The sequence below is a fragment of the Athene noctua genome, chromosome 3 (genome assembly GCF_965140245.1).
Source record: "Athene noctua chromosome 3, bAthNoc1.hap1.1, whole genome shotgun sequence".
Classification (NCBI taxonomy): Eukaryota; Metazoa; Chordata; class Aves; order Strigiformes; family Strigidae; genus Athene; species Athene noctua.
In genome coordinates this window covers 36,605,726-36,630,715 of record NC_134039.1, presented here as the reverse complement: position 1 = coordinate 36,630,715, position 24,990 = coordinate 36,605,726, and the positions used below count along the sequence as shown (strand labels likewise).

Sequence of the window (24,990 nt, the reverse complement as noted above, 5' to 3'; positions counted from 1 at the left end):
ATGGGGACTCCACCACCTCCATGGGCAGCCCATTCCAACGCCCAACAACCCGTTCTGGAAAGAAATGCTTCCTAATATCCAGTCTAAACCTTCCCTGGTGCAATTTGAGGCCATTACCTCTTGTTCTATCACTTATTACTTGGTTAAAGAGACTCATCCCCAGCTCTCTGCACCCTCCTTTCAGGTAGCTGTAGAGGGCGATGAGGTCTCCCCTCAGCCTCCTCTTCTCCAGACTAAACAACCCCAGATACTTTCTTCAGTACTAACCAGCTAATCTGTCATTTTGTGTTCACATTACGGTTATGGTTTCCCTCTCTTATTCCCAAAACCCCTACATCATGCAGCCTACTCTTTGACATGCTTCACACATTTCTAGATACATTGTGGATTTAAAAACAATGCTTGGAGGTCTTAACAATATTCCATCCCATCAAATTATCATATGTCAAAACATGAGGGAACTCTGGGAAAAGTATGTCTAAATTCTTTGAGCATAAAATATATGGATGTTTGGTTACAAGTCACAGAAGCCCAGAACAAGCATTTCTTCTATGGTGATCTCTGCATTTAAAGGACCACCAGGAGATTAAAGCTCCTCTTCTCCTAAAACTGTGGGTGGAGTGGTCTTCTGTTTTGGGTAGAGGTTTTTATTGTTGTTTGGTTTGGTTGCTTCAAGTTGTTGGGGGTTTTTTACATTTTTAATCCTTCCAGGTCCCTTTATGTTATTCCCTCTAAATGTACTAAGGATTTTAAGAAATAAAGGGAATTCAAGGACAGATGATGAAAGCGATTAGAGGCTTAGAATGACTTCCATACAAGGAGAGATTATTAAAAAGACTGCCTTGCATATTATAGGCAAGATGAATGAGACAGATCATAAGAGAGACATGGAAAGTGAGAAGTGACATTCCACAGAATGTTTCATCAGTAGAAAGCAAGTGGATTTCTGTTTTGGTTTATTTCTTCTTTTAATGTAAGCCTTTTTTTGTGTGTGGTCATGTAAGAATCAGTTCATACACAAAACACTGATTCTGTTGGTAGTCTCACTAAGGCTGAAAGCACAAGAAGATTAAAATTAAGATTCTCTATTTGTTAATAAATAAACCACATCTGTTAACAGGTAAGGATTTTTGGTTTTAAATAGAGGAGGAAGTCTTACTATTTCAAATATAAGTCTACCACTAACAAAGTTCTGAATAGGGTCCAGTGTGCAAGAAACAATGTAATTAGGACTTCCTGCATCTCTCTCCAAAGCATCTGGTACTTGTTAAAAGCAGGACGTATTGCATAGACTTCTGATGGGATGCAGTAAAGGAACTCACGTGTTTTACTTGTACTAGAAAAGGATTCTTCTCCTACAAAGCCATATGTATACACTTATAACCATGATAAAATCTGGAGGATTTTTGTTCTGTAAGAAGTAAGCGATCAAGAGTGAAGAGCAATGCCCTGATCAGCAGCAAAAAAAAATTGTGTACACAGGTTTGAGGTTTAAATAGGACAACCTGGTGAGCAGTCAGAGATGACAGCTTTAATAAAGCCCTGAAAGGCAGTCCTGACACAATGCTCTAGAAGCAAAAATCAGCACAATGAAGCATAAATTAGTATAGCCAAGATAGTCTGAGCATCAGGAACGTTACTATTTCAACTGCATAGACATCTGCATGGACTTACTGCCCAAGAAGCACAGTGCAGCCAGAATCTGAGCACGTCTAGTCTCCCACAGTACTCACTGCAAAATGGTTTTGTTCCTTAAAGCACCATAACACTCTTTAGCTGTCCTGCAAGCTACATTCCAGGAACAACAGTACTTGGTACATGACAGCTAAAAATGCAACTGTTCTTCCCAAATCTTATCCTACTTTGTGTTTTACATCCTGATTTGGAAAAATTTGGATTCGTTTTCCAAGCATTGTAGGAATCAACTAGTAGTGGATATGAAGCACAGTGAAGCTACAGCAAGTGACATTAGCAGAGGTGAACTGAAACAGTTTGCATAGCCGTATCATCCATATTGATTCCACCTGTGCCACCAGAGCGAGCTGCAGTAATCCAGATTACAGTGATCAGATACTATTGACAAGGAGGGGTAGGAACAGTCCCCTGGAAGGTTACCCTTCTTAAAGCTGGGAATGAATGACCAGAACCAGAACCAAGGTAACCACATGACTGTGAACCTGTACCCATCAAATAATACCAGAACTGTCAGGCACTGACACCATTACACTACAAGAAACAATAGTTCTATGCCCCACTCTGTGCTGCCATGCACAGCATAGCTTGGCGCTCTTGTGACTTGTCCAAGGAAGATAACGGGAATCCAGCCTCTCCCTCAAAATATTTGGCCTCCTTAGGCAGCAGTAACTCCCCCATGTTACAAATGACAGAGCTGTTCTTCATTAAAGTATTTTCTCTCACTCTGGTACTGGGAACTTTGCACCAAATGTGACATATGGGTCACTGGAGAGTTGTTACCAGAGCCCAGGATATATTTCAAATGGTCTCCAAGAAGAAGGTATCAAACAGACCTGTTGCCTTACACTGAAGCAGCTTTTTAGCTGCAGCAGGTATTTTAAAATCCTCTTCCCCTCAGATTCTACCGTTTACAAACTCGGAAGGCTATATTCACAGTAAGTTGTTCTAACACTTCTGCAAATTGAATTTGATTATGTCTTCCTACAGTATATACAGGTGCAATTTTGGAACTGTCTTCTTGCCTGTCCCTAGAGAAGGCTTTACTTTCTCATAAGAAAAACCTTAGATGGGCTTGAAAGACACAGGCAGTAACCTACACAGCTGGAGAAGTCCTTCACAACCTGCCCACCTAAAAACTGGACTCAGTAGCCCACGTCATACAGATTATGAAATCCAGCAACTACTTTAACACCTTTTTCCCGGGCTTCATTGACCAGATCTCACCCTACTTATTATACACTGTCCCTATCCTGCTGACAAAACCAACTCCAAGACTTTCTCCATGAACAAACAAGTCTCCCTAGCTTGTTCAGGATCTCTGAGTGTCCTCCCACCAGCTCTGTATTGCTGTGTTTGTGTTCAGCATTGGTTTTCTCCATGAATGCTTGGGAGCGGTTGCTCTAACTCCAGCTGCTCTGATGCTTTTCATTCAGCGTCTAACTGAAAAACAGTATCATGTTTTCTTGCTTCTTTCCTACATAATACCACCAGTTGTTGCTGCTCCAGTGCCTGACCATTTCCATACCCTTGGTTAAAGCAGTAAGAGGAATATTAAAGTTATCCAGGCAATTTACTCAGGAAAAACCACTATTTGTTCAGAATAAGCACAAACAGGATTTAATGCAAGCTCTTGCCACTATCTGGAACATACAACCAGCTGCTACCACCTCCAGCAATTATAGTACAAGTTCTGTGATATCTGACACAACTTGTAAAGCCCAAACCCTGGAGGAATGCAACTACATACAACTCTACAAACTTGTTACGGAGTTATATTTCCAGTTCTTGTGGCCGCAGGAAGGGAAGGAGCGGCTAATCCTGATTAAAAGAAACCCCAAATCAGACAGAAGCCCGATGCTTTCATAAAATTATCTTAAGCATGAGGGGTTTTTAATTTTTCAATACACAAGTACAATACACAACACTGAACGTTAGCCATGATACTTTATGCTTTTAAACAGAGCAGCTAGACTGCAGAGTGGAGGCTTCAGGTTAACCTCTTAAATATGCCAAAGATCATTGTTCAGGGTATGCAACTTTCTTCCATAGCCACAGTAACCTAGGTAGTACATTATTCTTACAACAACAAGAATGAAGAAAAACCAATCGTTTCCATTTTTAAAAAGAAAAACACAGGAAATACATAAAATTTTTAACTGGGTTACGACTAGCATGTGCACCCAGCTTACAGTATGAAGAACATCGTAGACTCCAGTAGTAAAGCTACAGTGTATGGGGGTTACCTATTTTTAAAACATTTCATTATGCAGCAACAATCTGAAGCACACCATCTCCTTTCCAGCACTGTCCATTAATGGGCTGGAGGGATGAAAAGGACTGCTAACGTGCAGTAGAGGAAAAAACCAAAACAAAACACAACAAAGAAAAAACCCCCACACAAACCAAATCAACCCAAACCCCCATGAACCCTCCCCCCCCAAAACAACCCCAAACCAGTCTTCCTTCACAAATAGCTAATCCCTACACTTAAAACTGTAATGCACCTTTATTGACAGATGCAGGCTCTCATTTTATCATGGAAACCAGAATTTGTCAATATCCCAAATCAGCTAGAACAATCTCCTTTTTCTTAACATCTGCCTGCAGTGCATGGGAAGAAAGAGCCATTAGTTTTACACCTGTTTGAGCTGAGCATTTAGGTAAGAATTGGAAATTGTGCATTAACTAAAGAGCCAACTGCCTTCACCAGCAGGACATTCACCACAAAGGCTACTAAATACGTGAAAGCATCACTAGCATTGTCTATACATGTTTATCATGCATTGTATGAACAAAACATCTAAATAGTAAGAAAAAGATGAACTTGCCAGCAGACTGTAAGAAAAACTATACCATAAAGCTATACATCATGGATATACAGCGTGTTCTTACTTTTTCCCTAGCGCACACAGATACATCTTTTCTGTCGTTCACCATGCCTGCCATAGTTCTCTTCTAAATAACTTCAGGAAGGGAACTGTAATCATTCCCTGCTGCTAGACACAATCACCTGATGTTATTAAACAGACTTTGAGAAACAAGACCAAAACCATGTATTCACCGGTGTGATCACAGTGTCACTTTATTAGATCATCACCGCTGTTGACTTTGGTGAGTAAGTTCTTGCCTCCAACTAGTTTCTACCGGGGATATATCTTGAATATCGGTTTCTGCTATGTCAACAACCAGTTTCACTTCATTTCCCTATACCAAAGAGTACTTACAGGAGGAATATGAAAGAAGCACAGCTAAAAAGACCCTTTCCCTTTAGATCGACAGCGTAGCAATCGCGGAGACCTCTCGGGAACACGCCGCAGGTTGACGGTCGCCAGAGCTCGGCACCCAGGCCCACCGGGAACCCCACCACCCTCACTCACTTCCCCGGGCCTCCTGCTTCCAAGGGTGGCCCCCGACAGCCCCTTCCGTGCCCTCACACGCCTTACCCGCGTCTTGCGGCGCCGGTGCCGCTCCGGGTCCGAGTACGTCCTGTCCACGGCCAGCGCCGTGTCGCTGCCCGGCATGTTGCCCCGCCGCCGCCACCTCCTTCTCCTCAGCGGCGCCCGCCAAAAGCCCGCGCACAGGTAAGGGTCCCGCCGACAGCCGCCCAGCCGACAGCCCAGCGGCCGCGGGACTGAGGGGCTGCCGCCGCGGTGCGGGAGGGCCGGGCACGCCCCTCCGGGCGTGCCCGGCCCTCCCGCACCGCGGCGGCAGCCGCTCCGCTTCTCCTCAACCGGCACACCCGGATTAACCCCTCAGCGCTCCGGTTCCCGCCGCGAAGAGGGCCGTCGGCCGCGCGGTGTGAAGCCTAACGGTCGGGTCGTGAGGGGATGGGGGCTGTGGTATTCCCCCGCCTCGGAAAATGGAGGACGCCTGAGGGGAGAAGAGTGTGGGAGTGAGCTTTAGCCACAGGGAGTGGGCCATAAATCGCGGTTTTTTTAAAAAAAAAAAAAAAAAAAATTTGAAGGCTGGTGGTTCTGGGGGGCAGCAGGAGCCGGGACAAGGATGAATTCCCAGGGGTATGGCTGGACAGAGAGAGGGGTGACAGTCCCACTCCTGCTGACAGCCTCTGCTTTGGCTCAGGCTTTTCACCAAAGCTCCAGCTCTCGGAAGGAGTTAACGTCCAGATAAACTCAAGTGGCCACTTCGACTTCTGTTAAAAGAAATCTAGACCTTGTGGCTACAACAAAACCCCACAAAACACAGCACATCCTAAAGGTTCGGAAGTCCAAAGGGGAAAGAAAGGAGGAAACTAGAAGTATTGAGTGTGGTGTTCATTTTGGGGTAGACTTACTTGTGAGGGTTTGACTGCAGTAGCATAAGGCACCCTGGACACAGTTGAGTGCTGCTGCTGGAAAACACTCGATACCCAGAGCTTCTCACAATAAACATGTTACAAAAGTTCTGTCAAACCAACTAAATAATCAGAGTCTGCATTCTCCAAAGTTCCAATGTTCAGTGGAACATGGCAACCAGTTCAACCCCCAGTTCTGCACATTACACATAGGAGATAAATCCTTCAGTGTCCCAGCACAGGGGAGCTTCAAACTGTACTTGTGAACACCCAAGGAAAACATGTTTTCCAGGGCATGCATATGCCAATCTACTTAAATTCCTGAGTTCAGCAGGGTTCCTTACTCTTTCATTTATCTTCAAAATACCTATGTTGAGGAATGCATTTAAATCAGTAACACTTAACATATTTTAAACTACTGAAACATGTAAGTAGAATACTGTTTTTATAATCACTCAGTTGTACAGGAGATGTACTTTTTTTCTTTTCTGGAAAAAGTAGACTAGTTGGGTTACCACTTCTACCTTGTTACACAAAGTAAATCTGGAGTTCCTTCAGACTGACTCCTTTGCAACAGCAGCAGGACTTCACCCTTTAGATACAGTTGTTAAGGATGCTCATGCATGAATTACACTGCTTTTCTTTAGCTGGAGACAGCAACAGTCCCAATGCATGTGCGTATATACACATACATAAAACAACACAGCTAACTATTCTAGGGGGAGCTTGCAGCTTTTAAAAAATATTTCCTTGCCACCATTTACATCTTTTATTGGAATCTTATGTTCTGAGGTAACACTACTATCAGAGGTTAATTATCTGACACAAGGGCCTCTTTGGTGTTTTCACATAATGAAGTCTTCAAAAGTGAAAGATCTGAAAATCCAAAGTAAAAATAAATCCTACACCTCATCTTCTCAGCAGTTGTTTCCTCTTCAACTCTAACACAAGTTATCCCAAATTTATAGTGAGTGGGTTTACTAAGGGACAGGTGATGACTTGCCATCCTTCCTATACTTCTTGCACAGCTGAACAAGATAGCTGAAGTTGGAAGGCTGCTGGAAAAAAACTTTAAAATGGGAATGGGATTTCTTCAGTCCTTCAGCTCAGACTGAAACATGAAAAGTTAATTCATGACTCAAAATGTGCCAGAAGGTGGGGAACTCTGGAGGTAAAGGTCAGTAAGAAATTAAATAGGCAAATCTTGTGGGTTTTGGGTTTTCACTGAAGTCATAATTGCGCATTTCCAAAGGGGACTGTGCAGTTTCTAACACCTAGGATGAAACATCCTTATTTCCTCAGAAACTTTCAGGAGTTTTTTAAAGCCTTGCCAGATGTAGTTGATCAAAGCACAGAGAGGGTAACTAATTGGAAAAGGAGCACATAAAAGGCTTCATCTGCTTGGCTCTTTAGTAATACAAGGCTTATTATAAATCATAGTTTATTCAAGTTTTAAGAGTTTTATTTAAATAATATCAGCTTTATTTAAATGATGAAACTTCTCTTCAAGATGAAATGAGGCAGAGATGTGCAATATGTATTTAGAGGCCTATCATGTGTGGTTGAGCTCAGTAGTATTAACATACATACTAATATATTAATGAAGAAAGCACTCCCTCCTAATGTAGCTTCTAAGAAGCGACAATAATAGGGTTAGACTCGTAAGACCTCAGTGTTGCATTAGTCACACCTTCCAGTCAAGCCCGTGGCTCCATTTGCTTGGGCACTGCTCTTGGTGGTGGCAGTTACTGCCACATGTACCAGCAACTACAGCTCTCATGTCCTGCACCAGCAGCAAAAGCCCTGGTACAGGGCGGTTCCTGAAGGAGCTGTGACCACAGGGCTGAGGGCTGGGCAACTAGGAACAACTGCTGCACATGGCAGCAAGTTATGGTGGAGGAGAAATAGCTGCTGAGTAGAGGCACCTGTCCCACAGGCCAGGAGAGCCCTTCCGTGCAAGCTGAATTAGGACCTGTTGCCGTCTTAAGAGGCAGTCTCTGCAGGTACCACACTTTGCGAACATCTCAATAAATGGTTCTTTTCGTATGTTGGAGTCAAATCGTCTGCGTCTTCAGAATGTAAGTTTAGTGTATATCAAGCTATGGTGCCATGCAATTCTCTGGTCAAAGGCTGCTCTTTTCCCCCTTTATTTTTCCCCCTCACACATGCACTGCTAGGTTCTCCCTGGTCTGTAGCAGGAGCAGAAAGACTGTTATTCCATGGCATGTTTGCAGAATACATTTCCTTTTGCTTGGCTGAGCAAAGACTGCTCCCCCTCCTCTCTCACACACAGCCAGTTTGTACAGCTCTCCTTCCCCACTCCAAAACAGACACATGACTCCCTAGATGTGGCAGAATATTGCATGGTACCATACTTCTGACAGCCTCACCAGGTACTTCACTCACTGTTATTTTCAAAACCCCACAGGGTTTGAATAAATGCTCTTCCCACACACTGCACCTACTCTCAAATGAACCTTCAACCCAGTAAAGCAAATCCTTCCAGATACTGGCAGGAGCGTGAGGCTGGACTCACAGTGACATAAATAGAAGGTGTAGTCCATAGATGAATTCTCTCATCGTTTATTCTTCTCACAAAGTATTTTTAAAGTTCATTTCTACGGTTTAAATTAATGATAAAAGAATTAAGTCATCCTAGCCACCAACTGTGTCAATTTTAAAGTTCAAATACCTTAAAATCCCCCACTGACTGCCCAGCTGTCCTTAGAAGCACAGAGTAACTTCATCCTTTATCAGTGCTTTCCTTCACTTCAGCATGTTGGTGTGACCCGCAATGCTTAACTCTTGATATTTACATTGGTTTGCCTATCTTTTTAAAGTGACCTTTTAAAAAATAATGCCCATTAGGAATGGAAGGTCTGGTTAGACTTAAGGGTGTACACCACTGTATTCTGCTTTCAGAGGAACAGACATCAATACTAGGTTTGCCTGCATTGCCCTGTTTTAGGAAAATAAAATCTCTGGTGGGGCAACAGAGGCACTGCCCAAAGCAGGCCTGTCAGGTGGAGCCTGAGCTTTCTACAGATGACTCCTGTGACTTCCCTACGAAAGCCACATCTTTGCCATCCATTTCCTGCTGCATGACCCTGCACAGCAGACACAGCAGTCCCACCTGTGGGCCACAAATCATCCACATGGATTTACACATAGGCCATGGAGGGAGACAGTGAGATTACTTAGAAAAACCCAACTCCCACACAATGAAACCCCATAGATGGGGTCGTACACACACGCTGGGAAGCATCACTAGTAAGTAAACCTTTCAGGAGATGGAAGGCGTGGAAATCCTGTCATCACGAGGCTGGCTTGAGGTTTGGCCCTGTTCTCTTTCCAGTTGATCATGAACCTGTCTCTTGGCAATTTACTTCTTGGGATTTCCATGACCACATTTGTAAAAGGAGCAGCACAGCACATCTTTCTTCTGCAGAGAACCTTGAGCTCTCCAGAATTAAAAACGCTATTATTAAATGTTGTGTTCTGATGTTGAGAGAAGTGAAACGTATGGTGTCAAGCGTATATTTCAAAGGCACAATCAGGAAGAAGGTGAAGGTCCCTTTTATCCGCAATGGTAACATCTGTACTCTAAACAGGATACTGGGGCTTCTTACGAGAGGCTTTTTAACATGCCCTCCAAATCTTTTTCCAAAGGCTTGTAGCAACCAGCCTCCAGGGAAAAGGTCTACGTGATGACAGACTGTCAGTGCTATTTCTAAGTCTGACGGCAAATGGGACAGAGCTGAGTGACGTCGGTCTTGCAGTTATCCGTGAGCACACTGTCACAGTTCTCAGTTTATCTGCCAAAGCATGAGCCTTTCACACCCACAGGAAAGGCGATACTCTGCTTGTCTGTACCCAGCACAAACTACCAAGGGATCACACTGAGACAGATTGCATTGCCAAGCCATGACGTTCATTCAGAAGATGTTGATAAACATTCAAATATCAAATTAAAATTTTAAATCAACTCCTCTCCTCCCCTGTCCTCTCCTCATTAAGCAATGTTTTATGCGCTTTCAGGATATAACAGTTATGGACATTCTGTGAGTACCCATTTTCTATAGCGGAGAAAACTCCAAAACTAAGACTGTCATTGTGTATTAGTGAGATGCATTGACAGGGGGTGAAGGGCAGAGAAGCAAGTGAAAAATTTCAGTTGAGGGTAACAGAAATTCTCCCTCTTCTTCGTTTCCCCTGATTACTATCCTGTGTCCCTTGCTGTATGATGAAAGGCAATTTCAAGCCCTTTCCTCCCTAGGAATTTCTGCTACATAATTCCTCATTGCTGCTGCTGAGTGACAGCAATAGTGCAAGCAGTACCTACAGGATGGTGGCAGTGTTTTGCATTTCAAATGCTCTGAATAAGAGCCGTCTTTTTAGCAGACTTGAATGCCAGCTGTTCTGTATACCCAAAACTTGCCAGGAGCCCAGTTATTTACATTAAAGATGACCCATGTTGCAGAGGCAAGTACAGAATTCTCCCTCGGGCAATGTGAACGGTTGCCACTCATCAGCTTACACATTTTCTTCTGCCTCATAGTATGTGATTTGGGGCCCATCTGGGAATAAGTATATGCAGCCTGTCTGTCCCAAATCAGCCACTTTGATATTGTCATGAGGTATGCAGGACCAACAGCTGCAGCCTGTTGGCGCATAAAGGTGTAACCCATTCCAAAACACGAATGTGAACTTGCATCCAAACCATTCAGACTGCAGCCAGGAGAGAGCCAGCCTGCATCTCCTACTACTGCATATCTTGGTGGTTACATCAGCACAACCTTTTATCACAGATTAAAACAAAAAAGCCTAAAACCTCAAATTAGATATAGTCCATGAGCACAAGAATTGCTCTCAGGATGTGCCAGCTCTACCCACTGCTCAGAGAAACACACGCAGCCCCCCCCTGTGAGGGCATGTAGCTGGATAGCTGACATCTGAGCTCCTAAAGGCTCTGTAAGTCAATACACCCCAGCTTTCACCTCACTGTTTTATGGCTGTAGCTTCACAGACATCCCAGATCAGTTTGTGGCTGATGGTTGCAGCCAGAGACTGTAGATTGTGCTGGACAGGAACCTGTTGATTTTATTTGTCTGTGAAGCGCACTGCATGGCTGTGGCTCTGTATAAATTATGTCATGTTAAACGTGTGACATCGATTATTTCCACATCAAAATACAGCATCAAATGCAGGATTAGGACCTCTTTGCCAGTCAACCAGAAAACACAGATGGGTTATGAGAGGACAGAAAAAATAATGATTATACAAGTAAGCCTACACCTCTTCCTGATAAGCGTGGTTACAACACAGCCCTTTGAGTTTCACTACAGTAATTCCCTATCTACAGAGATGCAAGTTACAGGGACATGAAGCTCAAGTTCCCTCACTGCTATCAAACTCAACCACCTACAACTCACTGAACTACAATGCTGCTGAATCTAATTTGATGCAAGATGAAAGCTTTCCTTTAAAACCAGGTGAACAGGGAAGTGTGTTAAGCTGGATGTCTGATTGGTTAACTGAACATTAGATAAATATGGTTAAGAGCCCATTTAAGAGGAACATAATAAAACCTGAAAGCTCCTTCCAGTTTAATTCTCAATCTGCCAGACCTAAACATATGACATTCAACTTTGATTTGGGTGACAGGGACTTGGAAAATTAACATCAACTAAGCAGAAAAGCCCAAATGCCACTATGTTTGACATAAATTTTCCAAGTACAACAAATATTTTAAAAGCAGCAAACTGCAAACAAAAACCCACAGCATAGCACAGCATAGACATATGCATTATGCTAAATAAATTTGTATCAACCATCATTTATAAGTATGCAGCAACACACTCCCTTTACTCATCTAGACATACTAATTTATCAAGGAACTGGTTCTGTGTTATTACTATGTATTACTATATAATTCTACATAATAATTTTCATTGAACAAAGTATTTGCTGTATTTGCTTCTTGGTTGTATTGCTAACAGGCATTACATTCATTTTATTTTCTTTTTATAATGTTTTTTATGGAAAAAAATCCAGGTTCACTGATTATAGTTTTGCCAAGTGCCTCAATATGCAAGGCCTTTGTCACGTATTTCTGCATATTCCACAGCAAATTCACTCACTACTAATATCCCCAAAATTTGGGCAGAGCTTCATAACTTCCTGCATGTTAAGTATTCATTCTCAACAATATCAAACTGCAGCATCTGCATGTATATGTTCCTGCATCAGAACTATATAATTATGACTATTGAAATCATGGTTTAGATTGGTATTTAGATTTAGTGAGTTTAGACATGTGACCAGTTGACCACGGAGGCAAGTGTAAGATATAACATGATTTCTATTTTGAACTACCCTGGTGCTGTCAGATGCTTCAGAATAGCTTGTGAGAGGATACAGATTTCAAGCAGAAAAAATAAGTTTGAATTTTTAACATATACTCATCCTTTTGGGCCTTTTAAAAATCAGAATTTCATGAACTATTATTCATTTACAAAAATTTGGGGACAATTTTTAAAAGATTGAACTCTTCTGCTTTGCTCTTATACAAGCAGTAAAATATATGAGATATCATACAGTACAATTTTCTTACCCCTGGCACCTGAGTTTTAGCAGGAATACATAAGAAGCAGCTTATTTTGCAATGTTTTTGGAAACTGTAGCAACACAAGATAGAGTCCTAGCATTTCAGGGGAGTTTCCCCCTGAACTTCCATGAATGGAAAATGTTACAGCATGAGATCACTAGAAAATGGGATGGTGGAGATATAACATTTGCCAATAAACATTCCTATTCTGCTATATAGGAATATAATTTTCTGGAACAAAATTAATACCTTTTTTCCCAGTATAATTGTAACTGAGCTTTTCTCACTAAAGTTATATCCATGAAGGCTAGGATTTCTTTTTCTTTACCTCTTTAATCAATACAGCTATGTTGATAAGGCATTTATACGTCAAGCGATTCTACGGCAACAGAAGCATAGAGAACCTAAGTATCCAGCCAACCTGACAACACTGCAGAAGACACCCTGCAGCAGCCAGACAGCTCTACAGCTGGAAGAAACTGAAACCCCACTGCCCTTCCAGCTCCCACTGTGTACTTGGCCCTGCCCATCACCAGCTAGCTTCAAGGGTCACTGAAAGATGAAGCTGTCTCTCCTCCTGCCTAAAAAATAAAACTAAAAAAACCACAAACTATTTCAGCAGTAGGGTTTGGGTTGGTCTGATCTGGAAGGTTGGCAAGTAACTGCTTCTGCTTGAGCTACGAGCAGATCTCCACTTCTTTTTTGCAACCACCTCAGGCCAACAATTTTACAGATGTCAGATTTTTCAAGCCCACTCCAAGAGCATAACATTATCAAGCATGATAGGCACATGCTTACAAATCAAAATAGAAGAAAAAACTATAATAATTATAGGCTTACCAGTGAAACTGTTCTTTTACAATGTTCCCTTAAATTTATTTGGTTTTGTGTATCTCACACACATACACAGCCTTATAAACAATTTTATTTAAAGTATTATAAAGGGAGAAATTGAATGTTACAGCTTTCCTATTCTGCTAATAAAGTTTAATTATTAACACGTAGGTTTTGAAACACTTGTAATTAGGAGTCTCAGTAGAAAGCATTGGAGCAATACATAAACTAATAGCAACATGGTATAGAACATAAGTAATTAAGAGGTTTAGGGCCCAGGCATATGAAAATTACAACAAAATAGCACAGCTGAGGAGAAGTCGTATTACATAAATCAAGACAAACCCTTCAGAAACAAGTGGAATGGCAAAGATAGAGGACAATGCAGGGAAAGTGCCTACCTTGCAACTCAGACGCTCGCCAATTCCAATGATTTTCAGCATCTCAAACACACAGGTCTGATACAATTATGAAACAACAGAGCATGTTCTTCATTAAGACTGACCAAAATTTTGCATTTCTTTCAATGAAAGGTCATCTTTTTTCTAAACAATCCATTTTTTCATGTTTTCTATCTTTTAAAACAACATATCACAAACCTTTCACTGATAATTTAACAGGAAAAAACTCTTCAGAGAGTTTTTATTTTCAGTTTCATTTTCATTTAACTTACTTTTCATTTTTGCTACAAGTTTTCATGACAATAACCTACCATTTTTCAGCAGTTCTGTGCCGCTGAAACTCTAGGCATGGTTTGAGGATTTGCTTAAGCCAAAAGGTACAGTTCTGCTTTGGCTGGTAAGCGAAGTTGTTCTTGTCACATACCTGTAGCTCTGCTGTAACTGCACGGAGAGTAATAGCAAGCACCTGCAAAAGGGTGCTCTCTAGATATATACACCCCTGTTACGTAGATGAAGAACGATCCCAACTACAGGTGGGGCCTCCTGACAGCACAGCCACTGGCTGACATCAGTGGCCTTGAAACTACTGGCCCAGGAAGTAACCAGAGGCCCCGGGGCCATAAACAGAAATGGCCAGTTACTGATACCGACCTGGAAGCAGCCCATGTGAGTGCCCACAGGCAGTAACGTAAGCAAAGGAATATTTATACTATGTACTTACACTGCAACATAAACCATTGACTGATTGGGTGCCACTGTTTCAGAGTTAGTGTGTAGAATTGATGACTGGTAGTCTGTAATGCTACATGTGTATGTATTATCAGGGCAGAGAGAAGTGCCTTTAATGCCTGTGTCTGCTCTAGTAGCTTAGCCTTGAGGCTGGGCTGTAATTTGGATGAAACAACTGTGAGCTGCTCAGAGAGCTGATCCAGGTGAAAACTACCTCTAAACAAATTATTAGATTGCAAAACCACATATATATGAGTTTTATTAGCTCCCTCATCTGACTGGCTGCACAGATCCTCAAGCCATGGTGTTGACTCAGGAAAGTGGGCAGGTAATCATGCCTGAGGGCTGAAGGCAGAACCTAGCAGAAGTCAGAAGTAAGGACTAAAGTTGATCATGCAATCATATTCTCAGTTGCCAAGGGTTTAATTGTGTCACAGAATGTTGGGTACATTTGTATCCAAAGACTTAATATCAATATACTGTGGATCTTTACGAAGGTTAATTATCCTTGTAAAAGATACGGACTGAGAACACAGTCAAATGTTAAGACATCTAACATTTATGGAAATCTGTAAAAGCATGGGCACCCCAAAATGAACTATTAAACCTTTAAAATGAACTATTTTCTCATTTTCTAATAGAACTTCAATAATAGTATGATTCAGTCAGGCCTTGGAAAAATAATAAACAGCTTCATTTAAGCAAAAACCTAGCAGAAAGCTTCATAGTGAAGCTTCTGGTGAAGCTGAGATCAGCAATTATATTGGAGTATCACAATACCAGCTGCTGAAATTATGATGAGTGAAAAATTAAAACTAACAGGAGTGCTTGAAGGATCAAGAATAATACAAATGTGGCATTAGAACATCTGTGGAGATAAAGCATCTGAGGTATGCAAACAATTATCTGGTTTGCTAGAAAAGGGGAAAAAAAAAATTTATATAACTGAAATAAGCGACCCACCAGTAATATGCTAATCTTCTCTAAGACCGTGTCACCTCCAGGGGATGCTTCACTGTATCTGTATAAACCTTCCCCTTGCTACCAGTAATGGAATTTCCTTCAGTTATCTGGACTTCATCTGGTCAGTCCCCAAAACCATAATGTATTTCTTTTTCTAAGGCATCCAATAGTAAGAAATAATGGTGCATCTGTACACAACTCAGCTTCAATGATGCAGAAAAGAAGCAGATAAGCTCAACTACATCAGCAGGGAATTCTTGCATTCCTCTGCAGTGAATGGACACAGGCAGCAGAACAAACATTTAAAAGTTAAACAATGTCTCTAAGCATTTAAATAGCTTAAAGTGAATCTTTTTCTTATGATGAGAATAAAAACAAATGTTTAGTAACTGCTCCCAGCAAGACATCTTCAGCCCATCTATCAAAATCATACAGCAATTTTAAAACAAGAGATTAATAGACCCCACATTAGCAGGTTTCCCCCCACAAGGTGTATTTTCTATTCATAGGTAACTTTTTATTTCCTCTTCGTGTGCACAGAGCTAAACTCCCTGCAAATTGTTTGCATTGCAACAAACCTCTTTGTGACTTGATTTCCCCCAAACTTCTTGACACAGCCCTCTTGTTTCCTTTTGTAACTTCTAGAGTTACACACATACAAATGCATGTTGGTAAACACATGCACATGATCATTTTCCCCTCCCTCTAGTTTTTCAATATTCCTCAGCAGCTATGAATGACATTTCCAGCAAATGAATCCCTATTATTTTCAACGTGTCTTCATACTGCCCTGTAATCTCAGAAATAAGAAAACACGAAACAGAAAACTTTCAGGTTAAGAATACACTGCTCAAGCTACCTTCTCTGTGTTCATTAGGTATTCTGTAGACATGCATATGTATAAATACACATTATTAATTTATGCCTCTCCAGTGCTCACAGCATTTTATAGGCAAAGCGAGCGGTTTCCATGTGGCACTGCATGGTATGTAGTGGAAACACCCATACTACGACTTCTTGAATTCAGTCTGTCAAAAGCCTGAGCAGTTGTCAGCTCGGCACTGTGTTGGATGGAGAGGAAATAGTAAAACAGGGCAGTGGGAAGGAAGTTAACAGTTTGTTTGAGAAAGGATGTACCACCAGCCTTGGTACATTTTTACTCCAAGAACAACAACAAAAAAAAAGTAGACTTGTTCCGCATGTTGTAGATTGTTTGGATGGGTTTCTGAGCTGATTTTTAGTAATTCATTCTTGCAACAGATTTTTAAAACGTTGTGAAATTGGGACAAACCTTTTGATTTCTGTGAATATTAACAATTTCCAACAGCTAAGGACCTTCCCAAATCTCTTCTATTACTGCCAGTGGGGTTTAATTCAATAAATTGTGGACAGCCATTAAAGCAGGGGGAAAAGTCAGTCCCATAACTGGAACAAGGAAGTTCTTCTCATGTTCTACAGAACCATTCAAATAAGATGCAGCATTAGTGGCTGTAGTTTACTACTGCCCTGCTGCAGATATGCAATAAAACCTTGCTTTCAGCAATGAATAGATGTCTATGTATAGATACATATATATACACATATAAAAGAAAGAATATGCAATAACATCATTTCTTGAATCAGGAGTATGAGAAGCTGTATGAAAACTTGAAGTTTTAATACTGAGCAACTGCAGTGTTTTCTTATTAATAGATGGGCTGCAAGCTAGCAGGAGCACTTCCACCAAGACAGTATCTCAGGAGGAAGGAAGAAATACATAATTTGTTCTAGCTGGCTTTTCCTAATTCAATTTACTAGGATTTAATTGAATGAGTCATAAGAGCCACATACATGACAAGTGTTTGTAAGAAATTTCAGAAATATGTCTCTAGGTTTCTGTGTGTATGTTACCTCTCCGATTCAAATCTAATGATAGTAATTAAACTGATTTTGATCATAAAGGATTTGATCAGCATATAGCGCTGCTGCTTAGACAAACAGGGATTCCTACATGAGACATCACAATTTAGTTAGACCTTGTATATCATGCTGTCAGTACTAGTCAGCATCAGTCTCTGGAGCAGCTGTGGCAGAATTTACCACGTAGGTGAGATACCTGCCACAGTGGATACTCACGACTAATTCTTTGGACTTTGAAGACACTGATGTATTTATGCAAGTACTTTGAAGAATATGCTGACCTTGTCAGATCACGTGGCACCTGAGAGAGAACATGGAAAGTATTTTTGATATTTTAGAAATGTGCACATACAAGTTATTGACAATTTATGGCCAACAGCTATTCTGTGAGGTTATTTCAATGGCACACTGATATTTTATTGAATTATCCATCACTCAGGGCTATAATACATGCATCATTTATTAAAACTTAACTTTCCCTGGATAAGCTACTTGGTCTTTTCACTTCATTTTTAATGTTTTTCCTTAAGAGAGAACTGGAAAGTATCAAGGTGAGGCACTAAAAAAACAACAGAGAAAACCCACAAAGTTAACTTTCAGATACAGCCACAGCACTAACACTGTTAAACAGGGAGTTTGAAAGGTCTCCTGCTGCAATCTTTTATTGATATTCAACCTTAATTTTTCTGAGGCCTCCTGCCGCAATCTTTTATTAATATGCAACCTTAATTTTTCTGCATCCTTTGATTTTGTGGCTTACTTAAAAGACTTCATACATAGAGGGATCTTTCAAATACCAGTCTGAAGGATATGTATTTTTTTAAATATATATAAATTGTTTATAGCAGTTGTGCTTTAATATAACAGAAACAAATATATCTAAGTGATATTGTTAAGCAAATCAGAGACAACACTGTTCCCAAAGAAGAACCTTTTGCAAGCTCTCTCTGTTGGGCTCCATGCCACAGTCGGGGATATTGTGAGCAAAGAATGAATTTCACCCCTCAGACAGTTTCCTACTAATCTCACTTCTGTCAGCCTCTCTGAAAGATGGAAGACAGTGGATGGATGCGTTAGATGAATCTGAAATAAATCATGAGGACGATGGTGTTAACTGGGTCTCTTCTTCTGCCGAAGGCTGTTGCCTCAGCTGTGTACTGATGGAAATTCTTGTCAGCACAGATGGTTTGTTTTGACCACGGTATGTCATTTAAATGTTATAATAATAACAAAAATTGGGTTATTTTGTGGCAGCAGCCTGCTTTCAAGGGAAGTTTAAAGCATGTGGGCACAGAGAAAGTTATAACTGATACTAAGCATGGCAACAAATTCAGCAATCTGCTGCGTAGGTGATGCTGCAAGACACATGAAAGATTCCCTGAAACAATCCACTGCATCTGTTGGTGTGCTGTAATCCAGCGGTACTATGTTTTAAATTTGCCCCGAGGTGAGAAAACTCAATGTAAACAATCTCCTTGTATTCGTCAACATTTCTTTAAATGTATCATAATAACTGGAAGCCTAAAAAATATAAAACCATTGTGCAAGGCACATGTTTTAGCCACAGCTTCAGCAAAAAGTGTTTTCTTGTCCCAGGCAGAGGACAGTGAGCACTTTCTTTCAGTCCAACGTTGCTTAATTTTCATGAAGTTACATGCCTGATCCTCCCCCAGGAAGACCAGGGAAGGACAGGGCTGGGGTGGCAGATGTCACCTACCACGTCCTCGAGGAGCTGACATGCAGGCACATGTCCAGCTCCATCCACTCATGGGGTGGGTGGAAACCCTGCCAAGACATATTGTTGCCTCCACTAAATGATATGATAAAGTCTAAGCTATTTTTTTCTGTTAAAATCTGCCTGGGGCCTTATTTACTATTGCCAGTTACCCTGGATAAATGCCAGCAAGGACTGATTCACACCAGTTCATCTGGGGAGGAAAAGATGTGGACCTTTGGTAGCTCCATCTTTCTGTTGCTATGCTTCTCAAATATTTTCAGATGTTACACTGTCTGTACAGGATCCTGAGGACTGTCATAGGAAGTTACTGGGGTACCTACAATTTTGTAACCCTTCTCCAGGTGTATTTTTACAAAATGGAGACAGTGATGGGAACAGGGGAACAGGTTCAGCAGCTGAACCTTACTTGGAGGCCTTTACACAAGAAGCAGAGACGAATCCTATGTAAGAAGCTGACAGACAAAGTAGGAGAGCACATGGTACCCGGCATCTGCTCCCATGCAGGGTGGAACAAGAATGGAAGAAGGTACTTAAAACACTTTGACAAAACTTTCCTGCTTCATGGGCAGCCTCCCAAAACAGCTGCTACCTTCACCTTCATCTATGCTTCCCAAGAATGAAAATAAAATGCATAGCAACAGGAAAGGAAATCTGCAGTAACCTTTCAAATTCCCAGAATCAGGAGTATGCACAAACACTTTATTATGCCTTAAAATTTTTATGTAACTTGAAATGTCTGTGTAGCCTGCAACAAGACATTTACCTCACAAAAATATCAAATCCCTTTAAAGCTGAAGACATTAATGAAACTGTGAACCAGAAACCCACTTCTATTGATTTTTGTTTCCTTTGTCTGATGTTGCTATTAACACGTTTCTCATTCATAAGACTTATTTTTAACCCATGTGTTGCACCATCATTTGGACATACAGGGAGGAGAACGTGATTAGGACATTGAATAACTCAGGGGAGGAAGCAGCAGTCTGGGAAGAGCAAGAGAAAAGACAGAAAACTTGAGCAGTGGCTATAAGCTTGCATTTTTCAGAGCAACAAGCATGTTGGTTTGTTAATACATCACCATCCCCCCTTTAAGTTCCCTGGGGAAGACACTAACTGTGGAGAGGAGCCAGTGAGACATGGCAGCACCACCTGGTACCCACAGCATGGGAGTGTGCAGCAACACCAAGTGTGACTTCTCACTGACCTGCAAAGTCCCCAGCCTCTGGGGGGGATGCAGTGGACTACGCAAGTCCCACACCAGCCAACAGAGGGTTAGGGCAGGTTACAGGGTCCATACACCACCATAACTGGAGGAGGTGTCAGGTAGGGAGATGGGAGCTAAACAGCCAGGTGAGAGGCTAGCTAGCTCTGCCACTGTAAGAGGCCCAGAGGACTGCACCATCCCTCCCAACAGACATAACATCATCCTCTGATGCTTCCCTTTCGTCACCTGGATCAGGGCAAAAGATGGATGTTCAGTACAGAGCATACCTCCAGATGTGCTTTTCCCTAGCCTCTCTGAGGGCTGCTGCAAGACATGACAATGGTGAATTGGAAAATGGCATAGGAAACACAGATGTCTGTAACTTGCTGGAATATGTTTTGATATCCCATATGAACCCTGTAGCTTGTGTGTAGGATCTGCCCATGTTGTAAAACTGAGAAGCAGCAATGTATTTTTAGAACATTACTGCTGGTCTGTAAATCATTTATCTATACTGTCTAGCACAATTATCACCGGTTGTGTGACACCCAGGTTCCTCAGCAGTTAAGTAACCTGTGTAATCAAGTGAAGATTTAAATTCTCTCGTGATCTTTTTAAAACATCATATTAAAAAAACCCACAAAGACACAGCATAGATTGGAAGCATGTACATACACACAAAAAAGTAAACTTCAACGTTACCTAATAATTCCCTACCCCATGTTTATCCAAGAACAGCAAAGGCAGGGTTTCTAAGCCTCTCCCTTTCTTATGATCATTATACAACAAGATAATTAAGTTCAGCTGAGGTCATGCAGTCTTTAACTGAGTTTCCAGCCCTGACAACAGAAACTTGTGTCTGATCTTTGATTCACAGAAAGGTTTTTAACCTTGTTTCCACCCACCACTACTGTTATAAAATTCCCCTAATGTTGTTGGCTGCTTATTTTTCTCAACCTGTGGAGGCTGTAACATTGTTCCTTCACAAGGCTGAACTCTACCGGGAAAGCAGGCATATGGTACAAGGTAGTTCAAACAATTTAGGATCAATAATTAAATACAAGACCTACACACACCAGTTGTAAGCTTAGTCTTAGCTATATTTTTCCTGATATTTGACTGCAGAATTCCACTACCATAAAAGTTTTCTTAAAGGTGTGGACTATTTGAAGCTGCAGAGCAAAAAGAACTGAAAAAAGAGGGGTAAGATATGTCAAGGAGAACAACATTCTAAACTTCTAAGACAGCAAGTCTAGTCAGGTATAGTGAATCACAGAGAAATCACAGCTATGCCTGAAACCACCATCACAGACTTTACTTTACAAGCATCTGGGTAACAATATCAACAAGATGTGGAACTTTGGGTTTTGGCTACCAGGACGACTAATGCAAATAAACGAGTGCAGCAAAGTAGGTCAGAGTCACCACTTGACCTCCTGCTCCCAGAGTCACAACAGGCTTGCTCTCTTTCACTGTGATTTCACGTTAGTTTGGCACTTGCAATTATTTCATTTTTCAAATAACTCTCCAACATTTTACACGGAGTTTATGTCTCCAATTTGTTCGTTTTAGTCACTGTATTCAGGTGCACAACAAACGGTCCCTGGTTTTACACTGATAAGCAGAAGAGCCTTAATTAAAATGCCAGTTAAAATTGTAGCACAATTACAGGGACAATTTTCTCTGAGCAATGGGCATTCACAGCTGAAGGTAATGATTAAATTTCTGCAAAAATTTTCTTTATTTTGAACTACTATCAGCCAGCAAAGTACTTGGAATGCATAAATTAGACTCCCCCAGAAAATAATATTCTGGACAAATAATTATTCTAGTGGCGACTAGAATTTTGAGTGGATGTGTCTCTTCCCCGTTTTGTGGAAATTAATAAAAATGCCACCACAGATAATGGGCCATAAATAGAAAGATTTTTCTATTCAGTTAGTATTGCCTCATCAAATTAAAACTATTTGTGTCAAAGTAAAATCTTACTTAATTTTCAGTAGGCATGTAAATAACCTACCAAGTAATGGTGATGCAGAAGAAATACTGATGTAGACTGTAAATTAAGAACTATTTATTACTTTGTACCTATGCAGTTGTTTACAATACTCCTGTAATCCTAGTTGGTCTTTAACCACTGCAGTGATAAATCCAGTGCATCATAGTGCAATGATCAACTGAATTGGCAACTTCTCACTTTAGCCATGTTCCTACTCAAGAAGCGCACGGCAAAAGGCATTGTGCCACCCAATGAATGCAGTGCAAGCAGCTGACATGCTGCTCTGAGTCCTGCAGACCTGGAGCCAGTCACACCTCCCAGAGTATTTTGTAGCAATTCCAGGTTACAGCAGCCCACATGTAAGATGTGTGAGGTCTGTTCTAAACGCAGCTGAAACCCAGAGCACACCAGCCCATCAACTGCTAACCCCGACAGGGTCCCTTGTGCTGCTGCTCATGCTCACAGCACACCTCCTCCCTCAGCTGCCCTCAAAGCTGTGTGGGTACTGTTACACTCCCCAGACATTGCTGTTACCCATCAGCATCATGAGTTCATCTCGAAAGAGCCACCACGGGCTAGAAGTTGGTCTTCAGCCATGGACAATGTTTGTTTGTTTGTTTGTTTTTATTTTGGGTACATGCAACCTTTTTTCTTTCCAGTTCACTGAGACAATTCTGTAATTTGTAACTATATCATTGTAGCTTCTTGTATTGTGCATTAAAATAACGTTAATGATAAAAATGTCACACTTCTCTCAATACTGTCACTAAAAATCCATGTTAGCACTCGCTGGTTAAAAATAAATAAATAAATAAATAGATAGATAAACATTGAAACAAAATTTCTAAAGTCATCCATGAATTTGCCTATGCCAGACAGTACTGGGAGCATGGAGAATCTGGCACATAGATTTGCATCCAGACATTAGGGACCATGCTGCCCTGGCCTTCAACACCAGTAAAGCAGTTGATTGAATCAGAACTGCAGAAAGCTAACTTGAAAATTAAATTGATGGTAACCTACTAATTAAAAAACCTCACAACGGGATGTGGCTAAGGCTTCGATTCTATTGCCACCTACAGGTATTTTTCTCTTCCTTCATTACAAAAAACAATGCAGTGAAACATGCTGCCCTGGCACTACACTCTGATAAAGTCAATCGTTACCATGTAATTCACTGGAGATGTAACATCGTCAGCTCTCTGGGTACAAGCTACAACTGAACATCTACTGTAAGATTCAGTAAACTGCTACTCACTTAAATGAGGAAAAATGTTAAAAAATTCAGTGGCAGAAAGGCTCAAAATACAATTTCTGTTTAGGCAGACAAAAAAATATTTGCTCTACCTGATCAGACACTATCTTAGTAGCTAGATAGTTTCTGCAGACAGTAAAAACCCATAGAGGACACGCTTGATGGTACACCCCAGGCAGTGAAGCGTGCCAGTGTTCAGGTTCGTCTGGGGCAGCAAAATCCTATAGCTGAAGTCTGCTCAGGTCTCTGCTGAATAAGGAATTAGCAGGTTTGGTAATACCAAACTGCAGTTGAGAACTCTAAGTGCACAAGGATGTGGTTGTCTTTGCTGCCTTATCCAAGAGGGGGACCAATACCCATCTTTTTAATGTAACATACACTTGGATAGTGCAGAGTGCCCTCTGAGCAACCTCTCTAAACTTAGAACTTTTTTCTCTTCATTTGGAAATAAACTTTGACTTTTCATTTAGAAATATACTGTGACCTGTTGCTCAGACCGATCATTGCCTATGAATAAGTCTTGCAAAGGTTTCCAAATAAAGTCCTAAACTTATCTGAATTCCTGTTTTAGTAACTTTCACTGTAATTTCCAGATATGCTAAGTATCTGCAAATATCACTGGAAAATAAAAGAAGCTTTGAGTGCTGGCTATTTTGAGAAAAGCTGAAGAAAACAAAATAGTATAGTCAGAATAATAAAATAAACTGCTTTTGTCACATTTTGGTCTTACCAAACGCAGGACTGAGAAGCGTTGAGAATACTCAGACACCAGGGCATGGGAGGATGGGCATGGGAACTAGTACACAAGATCTTGGAAAACTAAATAATATAATGGTCTTAATTTAAAAGAAAAAAAGTTAAAACAGGGATCTGATTTTAATAGCGTTTCCAGTTTTACACGGGTGGATAAGTGCAAGTACTGACACAGAGATGAGTGTTGTTGTCTGGAAAGGCGAACACTCAGTACAGCCACAGATTCATCTTCACCATTGCTGCCCCACACCATATTAATAGTCTATATATTCACAACATTGCCAGCAGAGCTAAATCACTGTGACTAACAACACTTCAACTATAGCTGAAGCTTGTAATTATTTCAGAGTCAGAAAGCCAAAATACATCCACTCTGAAAACAAAAGTATTTAGCATATGTATATATACAGAATACAAATGAAATTGATATATCTTTGTCTTTCATATTAATGGATCATTTCAATCCAAATGCAGATATTTCTTTGGGTATGCCTTTTGTGATGCTTATGTGCATAAAAAATTATGAGCTGATAAATGAAATGCAACCACCACTTAAATACCACATACCAGATAAACCAAACTGGATGTGAAGCTCTCATGCAAGAAAGTACAAAACAGGTGT

At 41.0% G+C, this 24,990-nt stretch overlaps 1 protein-coding gene across 3 annotated transcripts in view; it reads right to left on the bottom strand.

Annotated features, from left to right (window-relative positions):
• The window catches only part of TMCC3 (transmembrane and coiled-coil domain family 3), a 148,030-nt gene that overhangs the window by 47,886 nt on the left and 75,154 nt on the right, over positions 1-24,990 (bottom strand). Inside the window, exon 1 of one of the 3 annotated variants that reach the window (XM_074902735.1) lies at positions 5,139-5,243. The exons of the other annotated variants lie outside the window; for them this stretch is intronic. Within the exon in view, the coding sequence (XP_074758836.1) occupies positions 5,139-5,216 (78 nt within the window). The 5' untranslated portion in view covers positions 5,217-5,243. Of the gene's footprint in view, positions 1-5,138; positions 5,244-24,990 lie in introns of those variants that run through there. 3 annotated transcript variants of the gene reach the window in all.